We start from the raw sequence: 15,742 nt of genomic DNA on the forward strand, positions 1-15,742 counted from the left end.
CCAGAGTCGTCCGGAGTCATCCAGAGTCGTCCAGAATTGGACTTGCCCGCAGTCGAAGTCGTTCGGGGTCATCCGGAGTCACCTGGAGTCTCCGGCCGACGACTCCGAAAGACTCCGGATGACTCTGGTTGACTCCAGGTGACTTCGGACAATGCCGAGCGACTCCGCACGGCTTCCGAACGACTTTGGATAATGCTGAGCGGACCCCCGCTCAGGAGTCGGTTCCACAATTATCGAACTCGAAACAGAATTGGCTTCGAATTTTTGCCAGTCACTATTTCAAAGGGATGCCAATAAATGCAGAGATTGTCAATTTTATTGTTGCCATGTGAAAAATAATGTTCTGATTATCTTAGTACTAGTAGATTTAGTAGTAGTAAACTGATATAGACGGTTGCATTTCCATTTGATATAGTTCTACCTAAACCTGATGATATAGTTCTACCTAAACCTGATTGAATAGTCAAAACAAACATTTTGCCATTGCAATAGAAACATATTGTGAACAAGCTGTGATTCACACAATTATCCCGATATCTCTTGAAAGCCTTTGCGTTGTACAAAAAAAAAAGAAAGCAAAATCATCTTAAAAGTTTGTTATTTTATGACTAACAATTCTAAACAGCAATTCAGAGCATGAAGCAAGTCCAATGTAAAAAAGAACTGTTTCAACTACATCTATTTGAACAATAAATCCAACTTTGCTAGCCGGAACGAAAGTTTAAGCACACTTCCGTACAAGACTCCGCGATGTAAGGAAGCACACGCTATCAGATCAAGCAGCTACGATTTCGTACTCTCGCATGTGTGTAGCAGTTAAACATCCGGTTTCAGCTACATTCGGCGGATGTGTACGGAACACTTGACAGCAAACAGTGCGAGCCGGCAGCAGCCAAACAAGCCGCAAATGTTCCGTAACGCCCGGTCTGCTTAGCGCCCGGCGCGTTTGGATGCGTTTGCGTTCGAGCGGAAGCGTGAAGCAGTGTAAATTAAAATTGAGTGTGGCGTTCCGCGCTTACCCATTGGAAGGAGGCATGAAGGATGGGGAGAAGGGAAGGTAGGTAACACTTTACAGATGTTGGAGCGGGCCTACAGTCGTCTTAATTCCGTGCGAGGCGGTCCCGGTGAAGGATTACCGGAATGGCACGAATCAGCACTCCAGCCCGACACAGGCGCTAAACCGTCACCCCTGGTTTGGGTTTCCTACATTATGCGAAACAAAGCATTCGCCACTGCCAGGGCCTCCTAGGAGGGGAAGGACGCGATGCTGAGGATTCGACCGGAAGACAAAGTTGTCACGTCCCGTATGCATGACAAATGCGCGACCCAGGCGCCATTACGAACGAGACGATAAGTTTCACTAGCAAACTGTAACTTATGGCGGTGTGTGAGTGTGTGTGTGTGTGTGTGGGTGGGAAGTATGGGCAAGGATGTGCGAAAAGGATCAGCACGTGTAAGCCCTTCTGCAATCGGATTGGCCTGTAATGGAAAGCACGCAGCAGCGGCTTTTGCAAGCAGAGCCCGTGCCAACCGGGCGCGCCTACACAAATCAGTGTCCAATCATTGGGTTTTGATTTGAACCGTACGCTGATCGGATCGGGAATTTTCGAGCCATATCAAGGGCAAGGATTCAACTGTGAAAAGATGTAAAGCGGATTTGAAAAGCTATGCTCCAGATCTTGATAAGAAATAGTGATACGCGCAATGTGAAGGATATCCTTGCGGAGTAAGCGGACGGTAAAAATCAGCAGTCCATTTGACAGTTAGATTTTTTATTTAGAGATTAGAGTTATAGTCACCCAACGGATGTCGCCAACAGCACAATCTGCATCCCTCACCAATGTACAGCCAGTGGGATTGGGGAATATTCCATCCTTACCTGTAATTAGAATTGAAATGAGAAAAATAATCACATTAAGCTTGGCTGTACCACACCCGACACACACACACTCTGGTGCATGCATAATTTACTAAAAACTAATGAAACTTTCGCAGACGATTCCGGGTGCCAGTGTTCGCTCGGTCGCAAATCGGCCGGTCCCGGACAAAAACCCCAAAAGTACACGCTCATTAAAATAAATCCCCAACCAAACCGGGGGACCGCAATATTGTGTCGCCGGATGTGGACTTTCATCTCCAACCTTCGGGCAAGCGTTCCCTGACCTCTGACCGAAAACAGAAGACCGCACGATTACGATCTCTGCTGCCGCTGCTGCTGCTGAAGGGGGAACAACACGGAGCGGTAAGGCGAGCCCGTCAATAAAGCGGAGCGACCTTTGATCATGGGCAGCAGCAGCAGCAGCATTATCATGGCGCTGGCCAACTTCCTGCACCGATGATGGTCCATGCTGGTGATGATGATGATGATAATCATACGCTCTTCTGGCCGCGAACGTTTTCCATTCGGTAGCATGCTCCAATGCTTCCCTCCCTTTCGCGTTGCGTTTGGTTGCGAAACGAGTCGGGACAAATGTTTGGTTGCGGTTACGAAACCTCTTTGCTTTGCGCCGTCTGACGCTTGCTGGAGGTGTCGATGGGCAAACAGGGGGTACGACGTCTCTACTTAGGACGAAGCCAAATTTACCACTAGCGAAAGAGGTGAAAGGATTGGGTTTAGTTCCCATTTATTCTTCATATACTTTATTTGCAGTAGGTTTTGGTGGGATAGCTTGAAGCATTGTTGTATAATGTATTGTTACACCAACTTTGAGTAATTATAATTATTTATGTGTTATGGTTTATTCGTACTATTGAGCAGTTTGGATCGTAATTTGTAGCAAATAAGATAAAATATAACAAAATAGCATCAGTTTGCAACAAAATAACACAACATATTACTACGTATTTTAATGGTATATTAATTGTAACAAAATAATATGGCATAACACTATTGAAATGTACTAAAATAATCATAGACATGATCATATACGAACATTAATACAGATTAAACATATAATCTTTGTGGTAGAGTCATTTTTGGTGGTTCTTAAATGAAAAAAAAACCCTTCAAAAACGTGTGTTTAATTTTAAGTATTTACTGATGCAATTAACTAAATTGGGAACGCTAACTCCAAGACAACGCTTTCCAGGAGTTGCCCAACGCTGCTTGACTTTGAAGAGCATTTCACATTTAGCACATCCTTCTTCCTACGCATGAAACAAAGCTATACAAACAACTTTTCGCTTAGTATGAAGTCAATTTAATGATGTAAATAGCGTTCGTACGGCGCCGTCACGTTGTCACTAGCGCACGCAACGCGGCAGGAAGCTTCCACGGCCAGCTTTAACGAAACATTATTTTTTCCTTATTTGTTCCTTTGTTCATTCTCAGCGTGGCTTATCCTTTTTTCTCGTGCCGCTTTGCTTCACAAGTGTGCCTCGCCCGGAAGCTGAAGGGTAAGACGGCAGCAGCAGCAAACGAAATCCAACGACAGGGAAAAATTGTGTGCAACTTCAGAAAAGTGTCAAAAGCAGCATAAAATATTCAATTGGGCAAAAATGTCCCAAAGTGGAGAAAGCACTCGCTCCTTTACACTGAAGCGCTGCGACCTGCTTCTCTCCAACCCCCGGGGCGATTGGGCTGGCAGGGAGCGACGGTTAATGATGGGTTTTTGCAAGCGAAAGGACCCCGGGACGGCCGACGACACGCTGACTTCCTTAAGGGGTTCTTTATCCGCCTCCTTCATCGGGATGGTCCGGATGTTTCGGCTTACGGGGAGGGTTTTGAGCGCAAAAGTGGGACCTTAAGGATTCCGGGACGCTTTTGCCGGGTCGGGGGTCGGGTCGGTTTTCATGTATAATTCAGCGTGCAGAAATGAAAAAGCAAAACGCACCGCAAGGCGATGCCGATTGCCAGTGGTGGTAGTAAATTTTTCGTTTTGTATACTGGGAGTACGTGCAGCCGAGGCAACAGATCCGAGGAGTGAGGTTAGTGCTTTGTCGAAAGAAAACTATCATAACTTGTGCTGATGATGGTAGGATGATGCGATTGTGCCAGAAAAAAAAATCAATGTTAATAACAGTCGGCTGTCATTCCTGCATCGAAACTTTTGGCTCGCGGAAACATAACGAATTATATTTAGATCCTAATGTTATGGTAAAATGTATCTTTGGTTGAAACAAATGTTATTAAAACATACTATATATTTCATACTAATGCATATTACAGGGAAACGAACAATCTGAAGAAATTGTATTCAGCATTGTAAAAAGTGCCAATTTTATTTGCTAAAGCTCGCAACGTAAGCGTTCGAAAAATATTTACCAGTCATTTCAGTCAAAAAGCCTCATAATTGCACCAATAATGAATATCCGTCCAGGTATGAGGACCGGAACATCCACTGCGAGCTTTTGCGCAAACATTAGACTGTTTGCCGAACGTTAAGCACTCCGCACTCCGGCACCGTATCAGCCGATCACAGCGGCTTCGCTTTGTGCTTCATTTTGTCCACGGCGAGGAGCATTGAACCTAGGGAAGAAATAAAAAAAATCACGAAACAAAAATAGCCTTCTGTTCCTTGTGGAAAGCAACGACCACCGCTGAAAACAACGCAGTCAAAGCGCTTTCCCAAGCACAGTAAAATTCAAAAAGAAAAGCCCTGATGCTCAGAGAGAGAGCACACAACATATAGTTGCCACGCGATTTTGGTACGCGGCCGGGTCCGGGAAGCTTTAAGGCAGTAAATATCCATTTTTACTGACATTCATAAATTCCGAAGCGCCACCAAAAAATCCGTGCGCTGCTACGCGGCGGCTCTACCATCTGGCCGACAAAAATGTACAAAATTTTCGCGAGCGCACAGAGTATCAAAAATTGGACCGGATTGGCGCTGGAATTTCCGTACCGTGCTTTTTGGTGAAAAAGTTGCTAACAGCAGACAGGTTTTCTGGGTGGGTCCCGCATGATTTTCGCCAATGTTGCCAAGCTGTTTGAAAATAATGTTTGGATGCCAAGCGCTGAAATCGAAAAAGGTGGTGGTGGATTTCCGCAAAAGGTCCCGCCTTCCCAGCGAACGGTATGAAATATAGAATTGTTTAATTTTTTACACCCAATGTCCCAAATCACGCTTCCCAATCCCCTGCCCTTCTTAAGTTTCCCTGTGTGTGTGTGTTATCTGAGATTTAAAGGTACCGCTCATAAATAATTGAATATTTCGTTTTACAAGTAATAGAGGACAGATAAGAAGCAGCACCAAAAACGTTCCATACAAAATGGTTAATAAATTGGATTACCGGTAGTGATCCAAGATTGGATTGGTTTTTGCCAGATTGGTGATTTATAGGAATTAGAAAAATCGTGTTTGAGTATGGCTTAACGATGTTTTCCGCTCATCCTAAAGAGTGCGGAAAAATAAACAAATTTTACTTATTTCATCTCCCACAGGCACAAGATACCAAATAAAATTCCAATCTCTTACCGGCCTCGAATATCAAGACGTCCAACGTCTTACACAGCAAGCGCGCACTACAGGGCCCGGGTGTGCTCGCGCATAAAAGTGATAATAAAGCATTATGCATTATGCATTCTGAAGTGCAGAACAGGACGAAAACGCAAAGAACAGAAAATAGTAAAAAACACATGGACAAAAGATCCAGCTCAAGAATAATGAAGATAGTTCTTTCAGCTGCACCTGATACAAAACGCCCAGAACAAATAAGATGTTTGCTGTAGCAAAAAAAAAAAAACGAAATGGTTCCAAGAAAAATTCATTCGTCTTCTTGTACCCAGAGATAATGAGAAAGTGTCTCGGCAAAAGTGTGTTCACGTTTTGCGTGCGCCAAGATGGGGTTTTCGACTCAAGCTGTCGGGAAGAAGGTGCTACAACGAGGAAAAAAACACGCATTTATTCTCTCCCATGAAGTAGCGCGCTACGCCTTTTGTTATGCAATCTCATCACATTCACAGTAATGGCTTAAATGTGTTTCCCTTGGCTTGCAGAACTCGCCTGCCGGTCGAACCCTAGCGTCCGGGCGAGTTCGAAGCAAGCTGTTTGTCGTGTTTCTTCACAGCAGAGTGAACATCGGGACGGATGTTTGGAAGCTGCCCAGCTATGAAGAACGGCCAAAACGGTTTGCCAAACCTCCCGCACGCTGTGTTGCGCAAAGGGAGCGAAATTTATCTAAGATTTTTTGTGTGCCGTGTCTTGGTTTGGCGGCACGATTGCAAATCAAACCTTGCAGAGTTAGATCTTTAGTAAAGAAAACCAAAACCAAAATAATAACATTTTCTCTGCCTAACAAAAACTTGATTATATGCGCCTAAAAGTTTACTTTTTGCATCACATATTTAACTTATTAATTTGATCATTTTGCTCATTTGAACATATTTCATATTCACTGTTGTAAAACATGTCTTGTATGTCCAACATAATGTAACTTCTTCCAACAATAGCACTTAGCGCGTCTTGGCACTGTTATCGATAGAAGAATTAAGGCGATAAATTGGCAAGGACTTGCTTTTGGAAGGTACTGCTGTCATAAATTAAAAATTACAACGACATGATGCATGAGAACAACAACGGAGTCATTAAAATATTACATCCACCCTGACAGGTATTTCACTGTTGGGGCATTAATTGACAACAGCTGGCATTGCCACTCATTGTACCACCACCACTTCAGGACGCTTAGGGCCTTGGGCTGGGAACTTTACGACTTTACGGTCGTACAGTGAACATCACTCGACGAACGAAAGGCAAGCAGAAGCGAAGCATCCATTCTCAAGAGACTGGGAACATATTTTCCCACGTTCTACTTTTTGACGATTCTTACCACATTTGATCTGCTTGAAATTCTAATTGGACGAAAATTACATTAAAATTGAGTATCGTTGAGGTGATGGTGGTGGTGCGAAGTTTGCAACCATTGCTAACAAAGCCCCAACGAAGAAACCAAGCGTGTGGGAAACCAAGCGACTGTTTGCAGCTTAGAGGGTTTGCCTTTCGTGTGTGTGGCTCTTCAGAATGGGGGAAAACCCGGTGGTAAATATTTGAACAGCTCGTACACGTTTCGTGAGTGGGATTATCATCGATATGTTGCTACGGGCATGAAGTGTAACTCGATGCGATCTGCCAATTCCGAATGATGATTGTCGATAGTTCGGCCTCGAACCACACAGCATTAGAAACGATGTGCTTTTCGAGACGAGCAAGCATCACCGTTTCCTGCGGGAATTTTAAGCTTTCACATTTCACAGACTCTCTATTGGTTTCCCGCACTGACTCGAAAGTGCAATTAGAGCCAATTTGGAAAGAGAGAGAAAATATACTTCCCTGCCAAATGGTTATGAAAATTGATGATGGCTTAGTGGAGATGTTTAGCAAACCACGGCTGCCACTGTTAATTAACCAGCACCAGAGCAGCAACCGGTTTCGGTAAGTAGGCTCACCCGTACAATCTGCTGCTCGATTCTGGGCGGGCGATGAGAGAATTAATGATTTTTTAATGACCGTGCCGGGCGAAGAAAATCACTGCGTGCGAAATGGTTTTTGCTCCCCTCGCTGCCTGCGCGTGAAACGGGTTTGTAGGGCGAAACGGCCATTTGTATTGAGGCAGTCTAGTAATAAAGGCACATGCAGTGCACGACACGGTGTGATGCGTTGGGCGTTTGTTTACTTACGTAGCTGGCCATTTGAAAAAAGGACTCTATTTATAGAGTGGCTGACGCAATCAAAACTATGCCTCCTGGGGCCAAGGGCAGGGGCCGGAGAGCGGCCAAACATGTCCAAACAACAACCATACCACCACGACCGTGGGGACGAGATTTATTCAATTATTTGTGTTTACATTGGCCATCCCACACCCTCCGGGAGAGGCAAGCGAGAGGCAAAAATAACAAAAAGAAGCGAGCAAATCCTGAACTCAATATACTCTTTCAACCCATGCCGGAAAACCGACCCAACCAAAGAGCTGGGTGTAATGTGAGTCCATTCGAGTGGGGGAGTGGGAGGGCGACAAGGAAATCAAACATTCGACGTGAGAAACGATGTGTTGCAGTGTGGGGATGGGGCGGGATGAGAAAAAGACAGCGCGGAAGCGATACGACAGACGACAGGGCACATCCAAATTGACCGACGCCGGGGCAACATTTGCATGTCTCAAGCGCGTCACGTACACGCACAGTGTTTGGCTGCCTTCTTTAGCCAGCGGATCAGCCAGCTCGCAAAAACACTTTCACTACCCCGGGAAATGGAAAGGTTTTGCTGTAATTCGATCGTCGCTAAGGCATGCCTGGAGGAGCTGGAAAGCGCTTTCAATTCCGAAAATCTTCACCGCGCGCACAGCCGATGAAAGACGCGTGCCAAACCAACCAACCAACCTTACACCTTTACAGTGGAATGTGTGCGGGGTAGTGGTAGTGGCGGAGAGTGGTTTAACCTTTCGGTGCTTCGGTGTACAATTATTTTGGGGCGCAACCGTTCGAAGCATCGATTTCCGTTTGATGTTTAGATGCTGCGGGTGACAATTGAGAATGGAGCAGGATAGAGAGCATAAAAAAGGTTTGATTGCGAGTGGTGTCACTTTCAAACATTTCAAACACAATGAGGATTCAGTTTTTTGTTGTTGCTTCTCTCCGTTGCAAAAGGACTTTTCGTCGTACAACAACGAACCATTCGCCGGAAATTGTTACTCGATCGGTAGTTGACAGGTACGGGATGGTACGGGTTGAACTCTATTTGCCTGTGAAGCAGAACAGGTTTTAACGCCACATTAGGTGGTGGAGCTTTATAGACGAGCGGATAGAGTCATCACTTTGCACACAGGAAATCGCTGGATCGAATCTCATTTAAACCAATAAAGAATTGTGTTTTTCATGGAGCCATTATTGAATCTTAAGTTAAGGTAAGTTCCAAATGTAACAGTTTCAAAGGAATCGTAATTCGTATATTGAAACAAATAATCAAAAACCACACAATTCTATCCAACTTCTGCCATAAAACAGCTCAAAGCTCTTATAACATTCATCCGTTTGTGAATAATGAGTTCGGTAGAAAGTTTAGCTCGCCAGGCGAAAGTGTTTGAGCAGGTCTCGTGCTTTTGTTTCAAGCTTACTTTACGATTACAACGGTACCGCACTAACAGGGCTACACGACATTTCCGTCCCCAAGCACAGCCCGCCCGCCCGCACGCAGACGGCCAATCATTTTGCCTTTCTAGGAAACCCCCGATCGGAACAGCCACAAAAGCCATCCTCCCCATCGTGCCAATACAGGGAAGGCAAATCAATGCCCTCAAGCGAATGCGGCTCCATTACTTCACAGCATCCTGTCAGCATGAGTGCGGTTCGCCTCCTTCCAACACGCTGGTTGGCCCGTTTGTAAGACAGCTTCCGGGGAAAAGGTTTTCCTTTTCACAATTTTCTCCACCGTTCGCACCGTGTCCAATCTTGGTGTTAATTTTCCGGTTCGTCGAATTGCAGCCGGGTTTTGTCAACAGGGCTGCTGTTGCTACAAACGGGAAAAACGGAGGAAACACTAACTGGGGGCTGTCATTGATATCAGGTGCGCGATAGAATGGTAGATGAAACCGCAGCACAAGTGCACAGTGGCCAGTGGCGGTTTCCGATCGGTACAGATGCATACCGCCGATAAGTGTGTTGAATATGGTCGATATGAATTATTTAAAGCCACACCACGCCGTCCACCGCTCTTGGCTTTCACGATGGTGCACGGTGATGGTTGTTTAATAGCTCTTTGCTTTCACACCCTTTAGCTGGGAAATGTCGGGACAGCTTCGGCTTCAGAAAATTGGATGGTATCGCCCAACGGATTAAACGCCCGGAAGTTATTACAAGCTATCATAATATTGTTTTTTACCAACCCAAAAGGAAGAGCCAATTGGTTTAGCAATGGTTTCTCGCATTAAAGTTTAATCACAATTGTCACAGACGTATTTTGCACACGAATGTATTTTCTAGCCATTTTATGAGGAACAAGTATTCTCTGTTTCATCGCAATGAAGAAGGTGTCATTTAGTTGGTAGTAAGTTTAGTAAAGAAAAATATTATAAAATTAGCCCAAAAGTATTATTTTTCACCAACACTACACTTCCATTACCTTTTCCGGCCGCCTTGTTCGGCGACGCGCCCTTGCTGCCCGCGTTCTTCTGCTGCACAGCCGGGCTCGCCTGCTTGCTGGCGCCCTTCTCGGGATCGCCGCCGGCAGTTTTGTTGCGATCCTCCGCCATATTGCTTACGGCACTCTTCACACCCACCTTGCGACTATTTCACACAACACTCTCACACACACACACACACTTACCCACACGCTTTTACACGGACAACAAAATGATTCTGAGCCTTCTTTAATCACACGCACACACTAAGTACATATAACGGGTAGCAGTAGTAGTAGTACAAGCTTGTTGTGGGTAACTTTCGCGTCACAGATGAGCTGGGACACACACGCTGGAGGGAAACAGAAATACGACAGCTACAGATAATTGATGGGTTAACGTCTACACCGATGAACGTTCAAACATGTGTGTTTTGCTTTTTTATTCTTTTTTTAAATAAAATATATAAATCACTTAAACACACTTCTCAAGCAAAGTTTCTCTTTTTTCATTCGATTTAAAAAAACTGTTCACCTGTTTTTACACTTGTCAAACATTCCTCACTCCCAGCGTAGGGGGAACGAAGTCACTTGTACACTTTTGGACCGACAGGACCCTGCTGCATCCGGTTCCAGTAGCACGCCCCAAAACGACATGTTTAACACGATCGTTGCCAATCCGCAGCCACTACGATCACCTCCATTGAGACGGAAAGGCGCGTACGCGACGACGCCGAAAGCAAAAACGAAACTCCACACGGTCGATCCTGCCCGCTGCGATGCCGCGAACGATCTATTACCGTTTGCGATCGGCCAAACGGTGCGATTTGCTAGTGACCGCGAAAAATTAGAACATAACGATGCGAGATCTTGCGATGCCGAAATAAGAAGAAAAACAACCATCGGCCTCGAGTGCGAGAGAGAGAGCGAGTGAATGAGCTGAAGTTTTTCCCCCCTTCCAACGGCCCAACGGGGGTGGGAGTGGTGGTGGTTGGTGATTTTTGCTCGCGCTATTTGCTATCCGCGAGGTTCATGAAACGTGACCCTCACCTGTTTCCAAGTTTTCAAAATAGACATACTCGTGCCAAAGGAGAGGAGCAGGAAACACTGCTCGATCGGAATTAGAAGAAATAGACGGAGGGGGTGGGTGGGGGCGAAAAAAAACAAGATGACCCGGGAGGTATTTTGCGCAGAATTCACGCGAATGATTAGCGGATGACACGCACGGCGACACCTTCTCCACCTTCATCACACACGTCCGTCATCGCACGGTGCAATAATAAAAATAATCTGCCGATCCAATCAGGGCAGGGAGGAGCCATGGTACGACTGGCCGGTAAGGAATTTTGCCAAAACATTTCTTCCACACCTTTCCGCTGGTTCTTCTTCTTCGTTCTCCCCTCCCCTTCAAGCATAGCTTCAATTTTGCTGTTGGCCGTTGGTGAAGAGAAAATTGAATTTAGCTCTCGAGAACCGATGAGACAGATTTCAATTTCATTCGACACGTTCTGCCTGGGTTCTTGGTGAAGGCAGGGTTCTTCAACCTTGTTTTTCTGAGTATCGTCAATTATGCGATTTTATGCAATATTTATTATTACAGAAACCAATACACGAGACTCCCGAGATACGACTCTATTTGGGACCGAAAAAAAGTCCTAAAGCAAGGTGTTAGTCGACAAAGTCGTATGTCGAATCATTATATAGTTTATAATCGGAGTTGAAGAGCCGAAATTTTAGATATCATGTATTATAACGAAAATAAAATATAGATAATGCATTTATTTTATTATAAAAGTCATCTATCATGTATTAATGCTGAAGTTTGGGTAGTTGGGGAATCTTTTTACATGTGTATGTAACGGTTACCAGTGAGCAATGGAAGAAAAATCCATCAATGGGGGCCTTCACGATTCTAGTTAGTTTTTTGTATGGAGTTTGACAGTTGGAGACTGAAATCATGTAAACAATCCATACAAAACCACACAAAAAACTAGCCTGCAATTTTCAGTCTACAAAATTTTAGCCGTAAAGCTAGAATTAGATTCGAGTACCTGCTCGAAAACACGGTGTTGTTTACATTTATCCCAAGATGCATTAAAGAGATCACGTGGTGGAATCTAGAATTAAAATGTCCAGGTGGTCTCATAGCATGTTTTATAACCAATTTTGAACATCACTTTTTGACAGAACGAGTGAAAACTTTTGCTCCAACGAGCTTTCTGGAGGCTTGACGAATACTCAAAACACTCATAAAATCTTCATTCAGAAGCAGAAGCGATAAAAATCAGCCTTCTAAGTTCATACACCTCGGGGTAAGCCCACCTGTATATTATACTCACTTAGATAGCTGCTCGAAAACTACTATACAGTGCAAACAGCTGACAGGCTGAAATTTCAGCCTACGAACTTCAAACGGAAAGGGCCCCAATATCTGTTAAAAGTCAACTTTTAAGTGGCGTAACTCGAGTGGATCGTATCTCAAGGGGGTTCTGTATTGTATAAACCAAATACAGGGTTTTCGAGGATTATATAGACATGTTCAGCGAGTTGTAGATTCGTTCGAGCATATAATAGACTCTTTCAGCGAGATATAGAATTGTTCGGAAGTAGGCGTAGACATGTTCAGCGATTCTGTAGAACTAGAAGTCTATGGGATACGATAAATAAATCGAATGACGAGCCCAAAAAAATATGGGAACCGACCAATAAATCGTAGCAAACCCTGTATTGATTGAGCTCGTTCATCGGACATAAAAAAGTATCAGATGCAAGCTAAATTATAACTCTGGAAGCAAAAGCTGTTGATACTAGCAGTGAAGCTAATTAAAAACAGTTCTTCGATTATTTCTTATTTTGTGATGCGACTTTAACATAACATAAAATATTCAAAGTGCTCAAACTAAACTCAACTCTCAAAAGACTCAACTCAAAGTCGTTCAGAGTCGTTCGGAGTCGTTAGGAGTCGTTGAGTCGTTCCGATTCCAAACGCCTCCGAACGATTCCGGACGAATCTAAACGACTCCGGACGACACCGACTCCAGACTACTCCGGACGACACCGATTCCGGGCGGAACTAGTGGTTACGTTTTTGGCGGAGTTAGAATCGGAGTAACAATAGCCGGAGTCGGATCGGAATCGTGAGTGCGCTCCAAAGAGCACATCACCAGTTCAAACCAACAAAAGTGTAAACATGTTCTATCGTTGGAAGTGTACAATCCCTGCATACACAGAACATTTTTCACATGCCAGGCAGCCATATTCTCGCAAAACACCGTTCCTGTTCCGAAACGGAACGCTCGCATGCCTTGATTGTTATTTTATTTCTATCTCGTGTTCTTCTTTTTTTTGGTTTGCTTCTTCGTACCTTCAAAAAAATTATTTTACCCATTTTCGCCGCATGATCCGCAGGGCGACCTAAGACCCCGCCGCATCGCGTAAGCGTCCCACAATCCCGATGATGGATGGCTCAAGTGACGAAAGAGCAAAACCAAAAAAAAAAATGAGATAGGGGTTTTGCACATAGCGCACACGTTCGCTGCTGCTGCTGCCAAACATGCTGCACAACACATGACACCAAGCACCCCGGTACGGCTCGGCGCGATTTATGGCTGCCGGGGCTTGTGCTTGACGAGCTTGCCAAGCCCAACGTTTGACAGGGGGAGGAGCGGGGGGAGGGGTGCCACTGTGTGCGACGTTTGAATCGACGGTTTTTGAGCGCGCGCGCGCGCTTGTGTGTGTCTTCTAGAAGATTTTATTTATTTATTTGCTCATTTATTTATTTATTTACTTAGTCATTTATTTAGCCTCGCTCGATTCACGCGCAGCGGTTTTCAGAATTCGCCATTCCCACATTACCGATGCTTCAAATGTGTTTGCACAGTGGGTGGAGTGGGGGGGGGGGGGGGGGGGTTATGCGTGGTTATGCGAGGACAGTTTTGCTAGCGTCTATCGTTCCATTGCCAGCACGAAAACGGCTCTCTCGCGGCTTCTAATCTTCTTCGATGATGGATAAGACGGTGTTTAATCTTAGTCGGTGCGGCAAACCGCCTGGAAAACTAGCTCACCAAACTGTTCCAATGTGAATCTTACTGCCACGGTATAGAGTGTGTATTGCACAACACGTGTGAAGTTCTTTCAAGCGCAGCAGCTGAAATTAAAATCCCAACGCTTATCGCTTCAGTTGACAGCATTCTTTTAGCTGGAAAATGCCTAGAGACGGTGATGTGATAAAACCCATTCATTGATTCGATTGACTCAACATCACTTCAAACGCGGAAAGACACAACACCAGAGCTTCCTTTAGAGCCAGTTCAAGCACAGGTATGACCTTTATCTGCCCTCTGTTGTTCGAACCGTATCATGTTGCCCCCGCCTGCCTTCAGTATTTTTGCCACCTCGATTTGTCCTCTTCTCGGAATCAACACTTTAGCGGAAGAAGCACTACTAAACATAATCACTTCCACCGTACACCACTCATCGAAATTCTGCTTGGTAGTAAATTTTACACAGCCTGCATAACTTGACCTATTTCCAGAAATTTGAACCTCACCGCATTCCGACGGATGGAAACATTTCTAGCGCTCTAGTAAATTGTGTTTTTTCCCCCTTTCTGGGTAATGCTTTTTATCAGTACGCAGAAAAGCAATTTACGATTTGTAAAATTGCAGCTCACAACACTTGGCTGCTGGTGATAAACACACCACCCGAGCACGCTGAGCTGTTGAGACGGCACTGTAAGCGCCTACAAGATGCGGCGGACCATTTTGATAGCTTGAACAGTAGCTTTGAATGGGGGAAGAAAAACTGATCAATCTTGATACGGTGACGACCATCAAAAGCGTGCGAGGGTCACGGGAGCGAAACATCAAGCAACAGTTTGACTTTTGCTAGCTTTTCTGTGTGCATTCGGCTTTTGTTTTTGTTGCTTTCCCCCCCCCCCTAAGCCGTGCACTACACCACGTGTGCTAATACCAGTGTCAACCGAGCGACCGACGCTTCCGCATGATGACCGTCACATATGCAATGCATCTTGCTGCTCTCGCCAACAATGCCATCGACGAATGCGTTTCCCACGCAGTCTTGCTGTGTTTACAGTGCGCCTTCAGGTGGGCTCAGGTGTGACATGAAAAACGAAAGCTCGGGTCGTTGTTTTGCATACGGCGATGATTTATAGTGTACCATACCTATACTCGACCAACGCATGTATATTTCATGTATGGTTCTTGTAGGTTTTTTTTTTAAATCAACTCTAAATTATTTTAAAATTCAATTGTACTCCAATCAATTCAAAATTAAATGAAAAAAATGATTTATTTCGACAAATATTGAAATTAAAAACGAAAAAACGAAAACCAGTTCAAATTAAGCCTACGCCCTGAAATGCCGTATAAAGTTTCAGTTTCCAATTGGATCAGCGCTCAGTGGAAAGCGATTCGAAACTCATTAAAACGAGAATTAAAAGCAATGCCCCCCAGGTACGGTGTATCACGGGCTCACTCGCTCCTGCCTCTCTGTGCAAATCAAACCCCAAAATGAGGCCAATCGTAGAGGAGCGCGCATTTGCTTTACTTTCTCGTTCATCTTACTCTATGCATTGTCGGACTGCTTTGTGTTGGTGTAGCTTTAGAAAAGAAACGAGGTTGAGGAAAAAAAAGCATTGGAGAACCGAATCTCACAATTAATGTTCAGCG

The 15,742-nt window shown here is 44.7% G+C and overlaps 1 protein-coding gene across 8 annotated transcripts in view; it reads right to left on the reverse strand.

Annotated features, from left to right (window-relative positions):
* Window positions 1-15,742, reverse strand: part of LOC1278350 (solute carrier family 12 member 4) — a 157,105-nt gene that overhangs the window by 64,938 nt on the left and 76,425 nt on the right. For 3 of the 8 annotated variants that reach the window (XM_061653676.1, XM_061653670.1, XM_061653675.1), the window contains exon 2: window positions 10,056-10,405. The exons of 2 other annotated variants lie outside the window; for them this stretch is intronic. In XM_061653676.1, the coding sequence (XP_061509660.1) occupies window positions 10,056-10,185 (130 nt within the window). In that variant the 5' untranslated portion in view covers window positions 10,186-10,405. Of the gene's footprint in view, window positions 1-10,055; window positions 10,507-10,587; window positions 10,855-15,742 lie in introns of those variants that run through there. 3 more of the 8 variants (XM_061653674.1, XM_061653673.1, XM_061653671.1) reach the window with 3 other exon arrangements.

Source organism: Anopheles gambiae, chromosome 3 (genome assembly GCF_943734735.2).
Source record: "Anopheles gambiae chromosome 3, idAnoGambNW_F1_1, whole genome shotgun sequence".
Taxonomy (NCBI): Eukaryota; Metazoa; Arthropoda; class Insecta; order Diptera; family Culicidae; genus Anopheles; species Anopheles gambiae.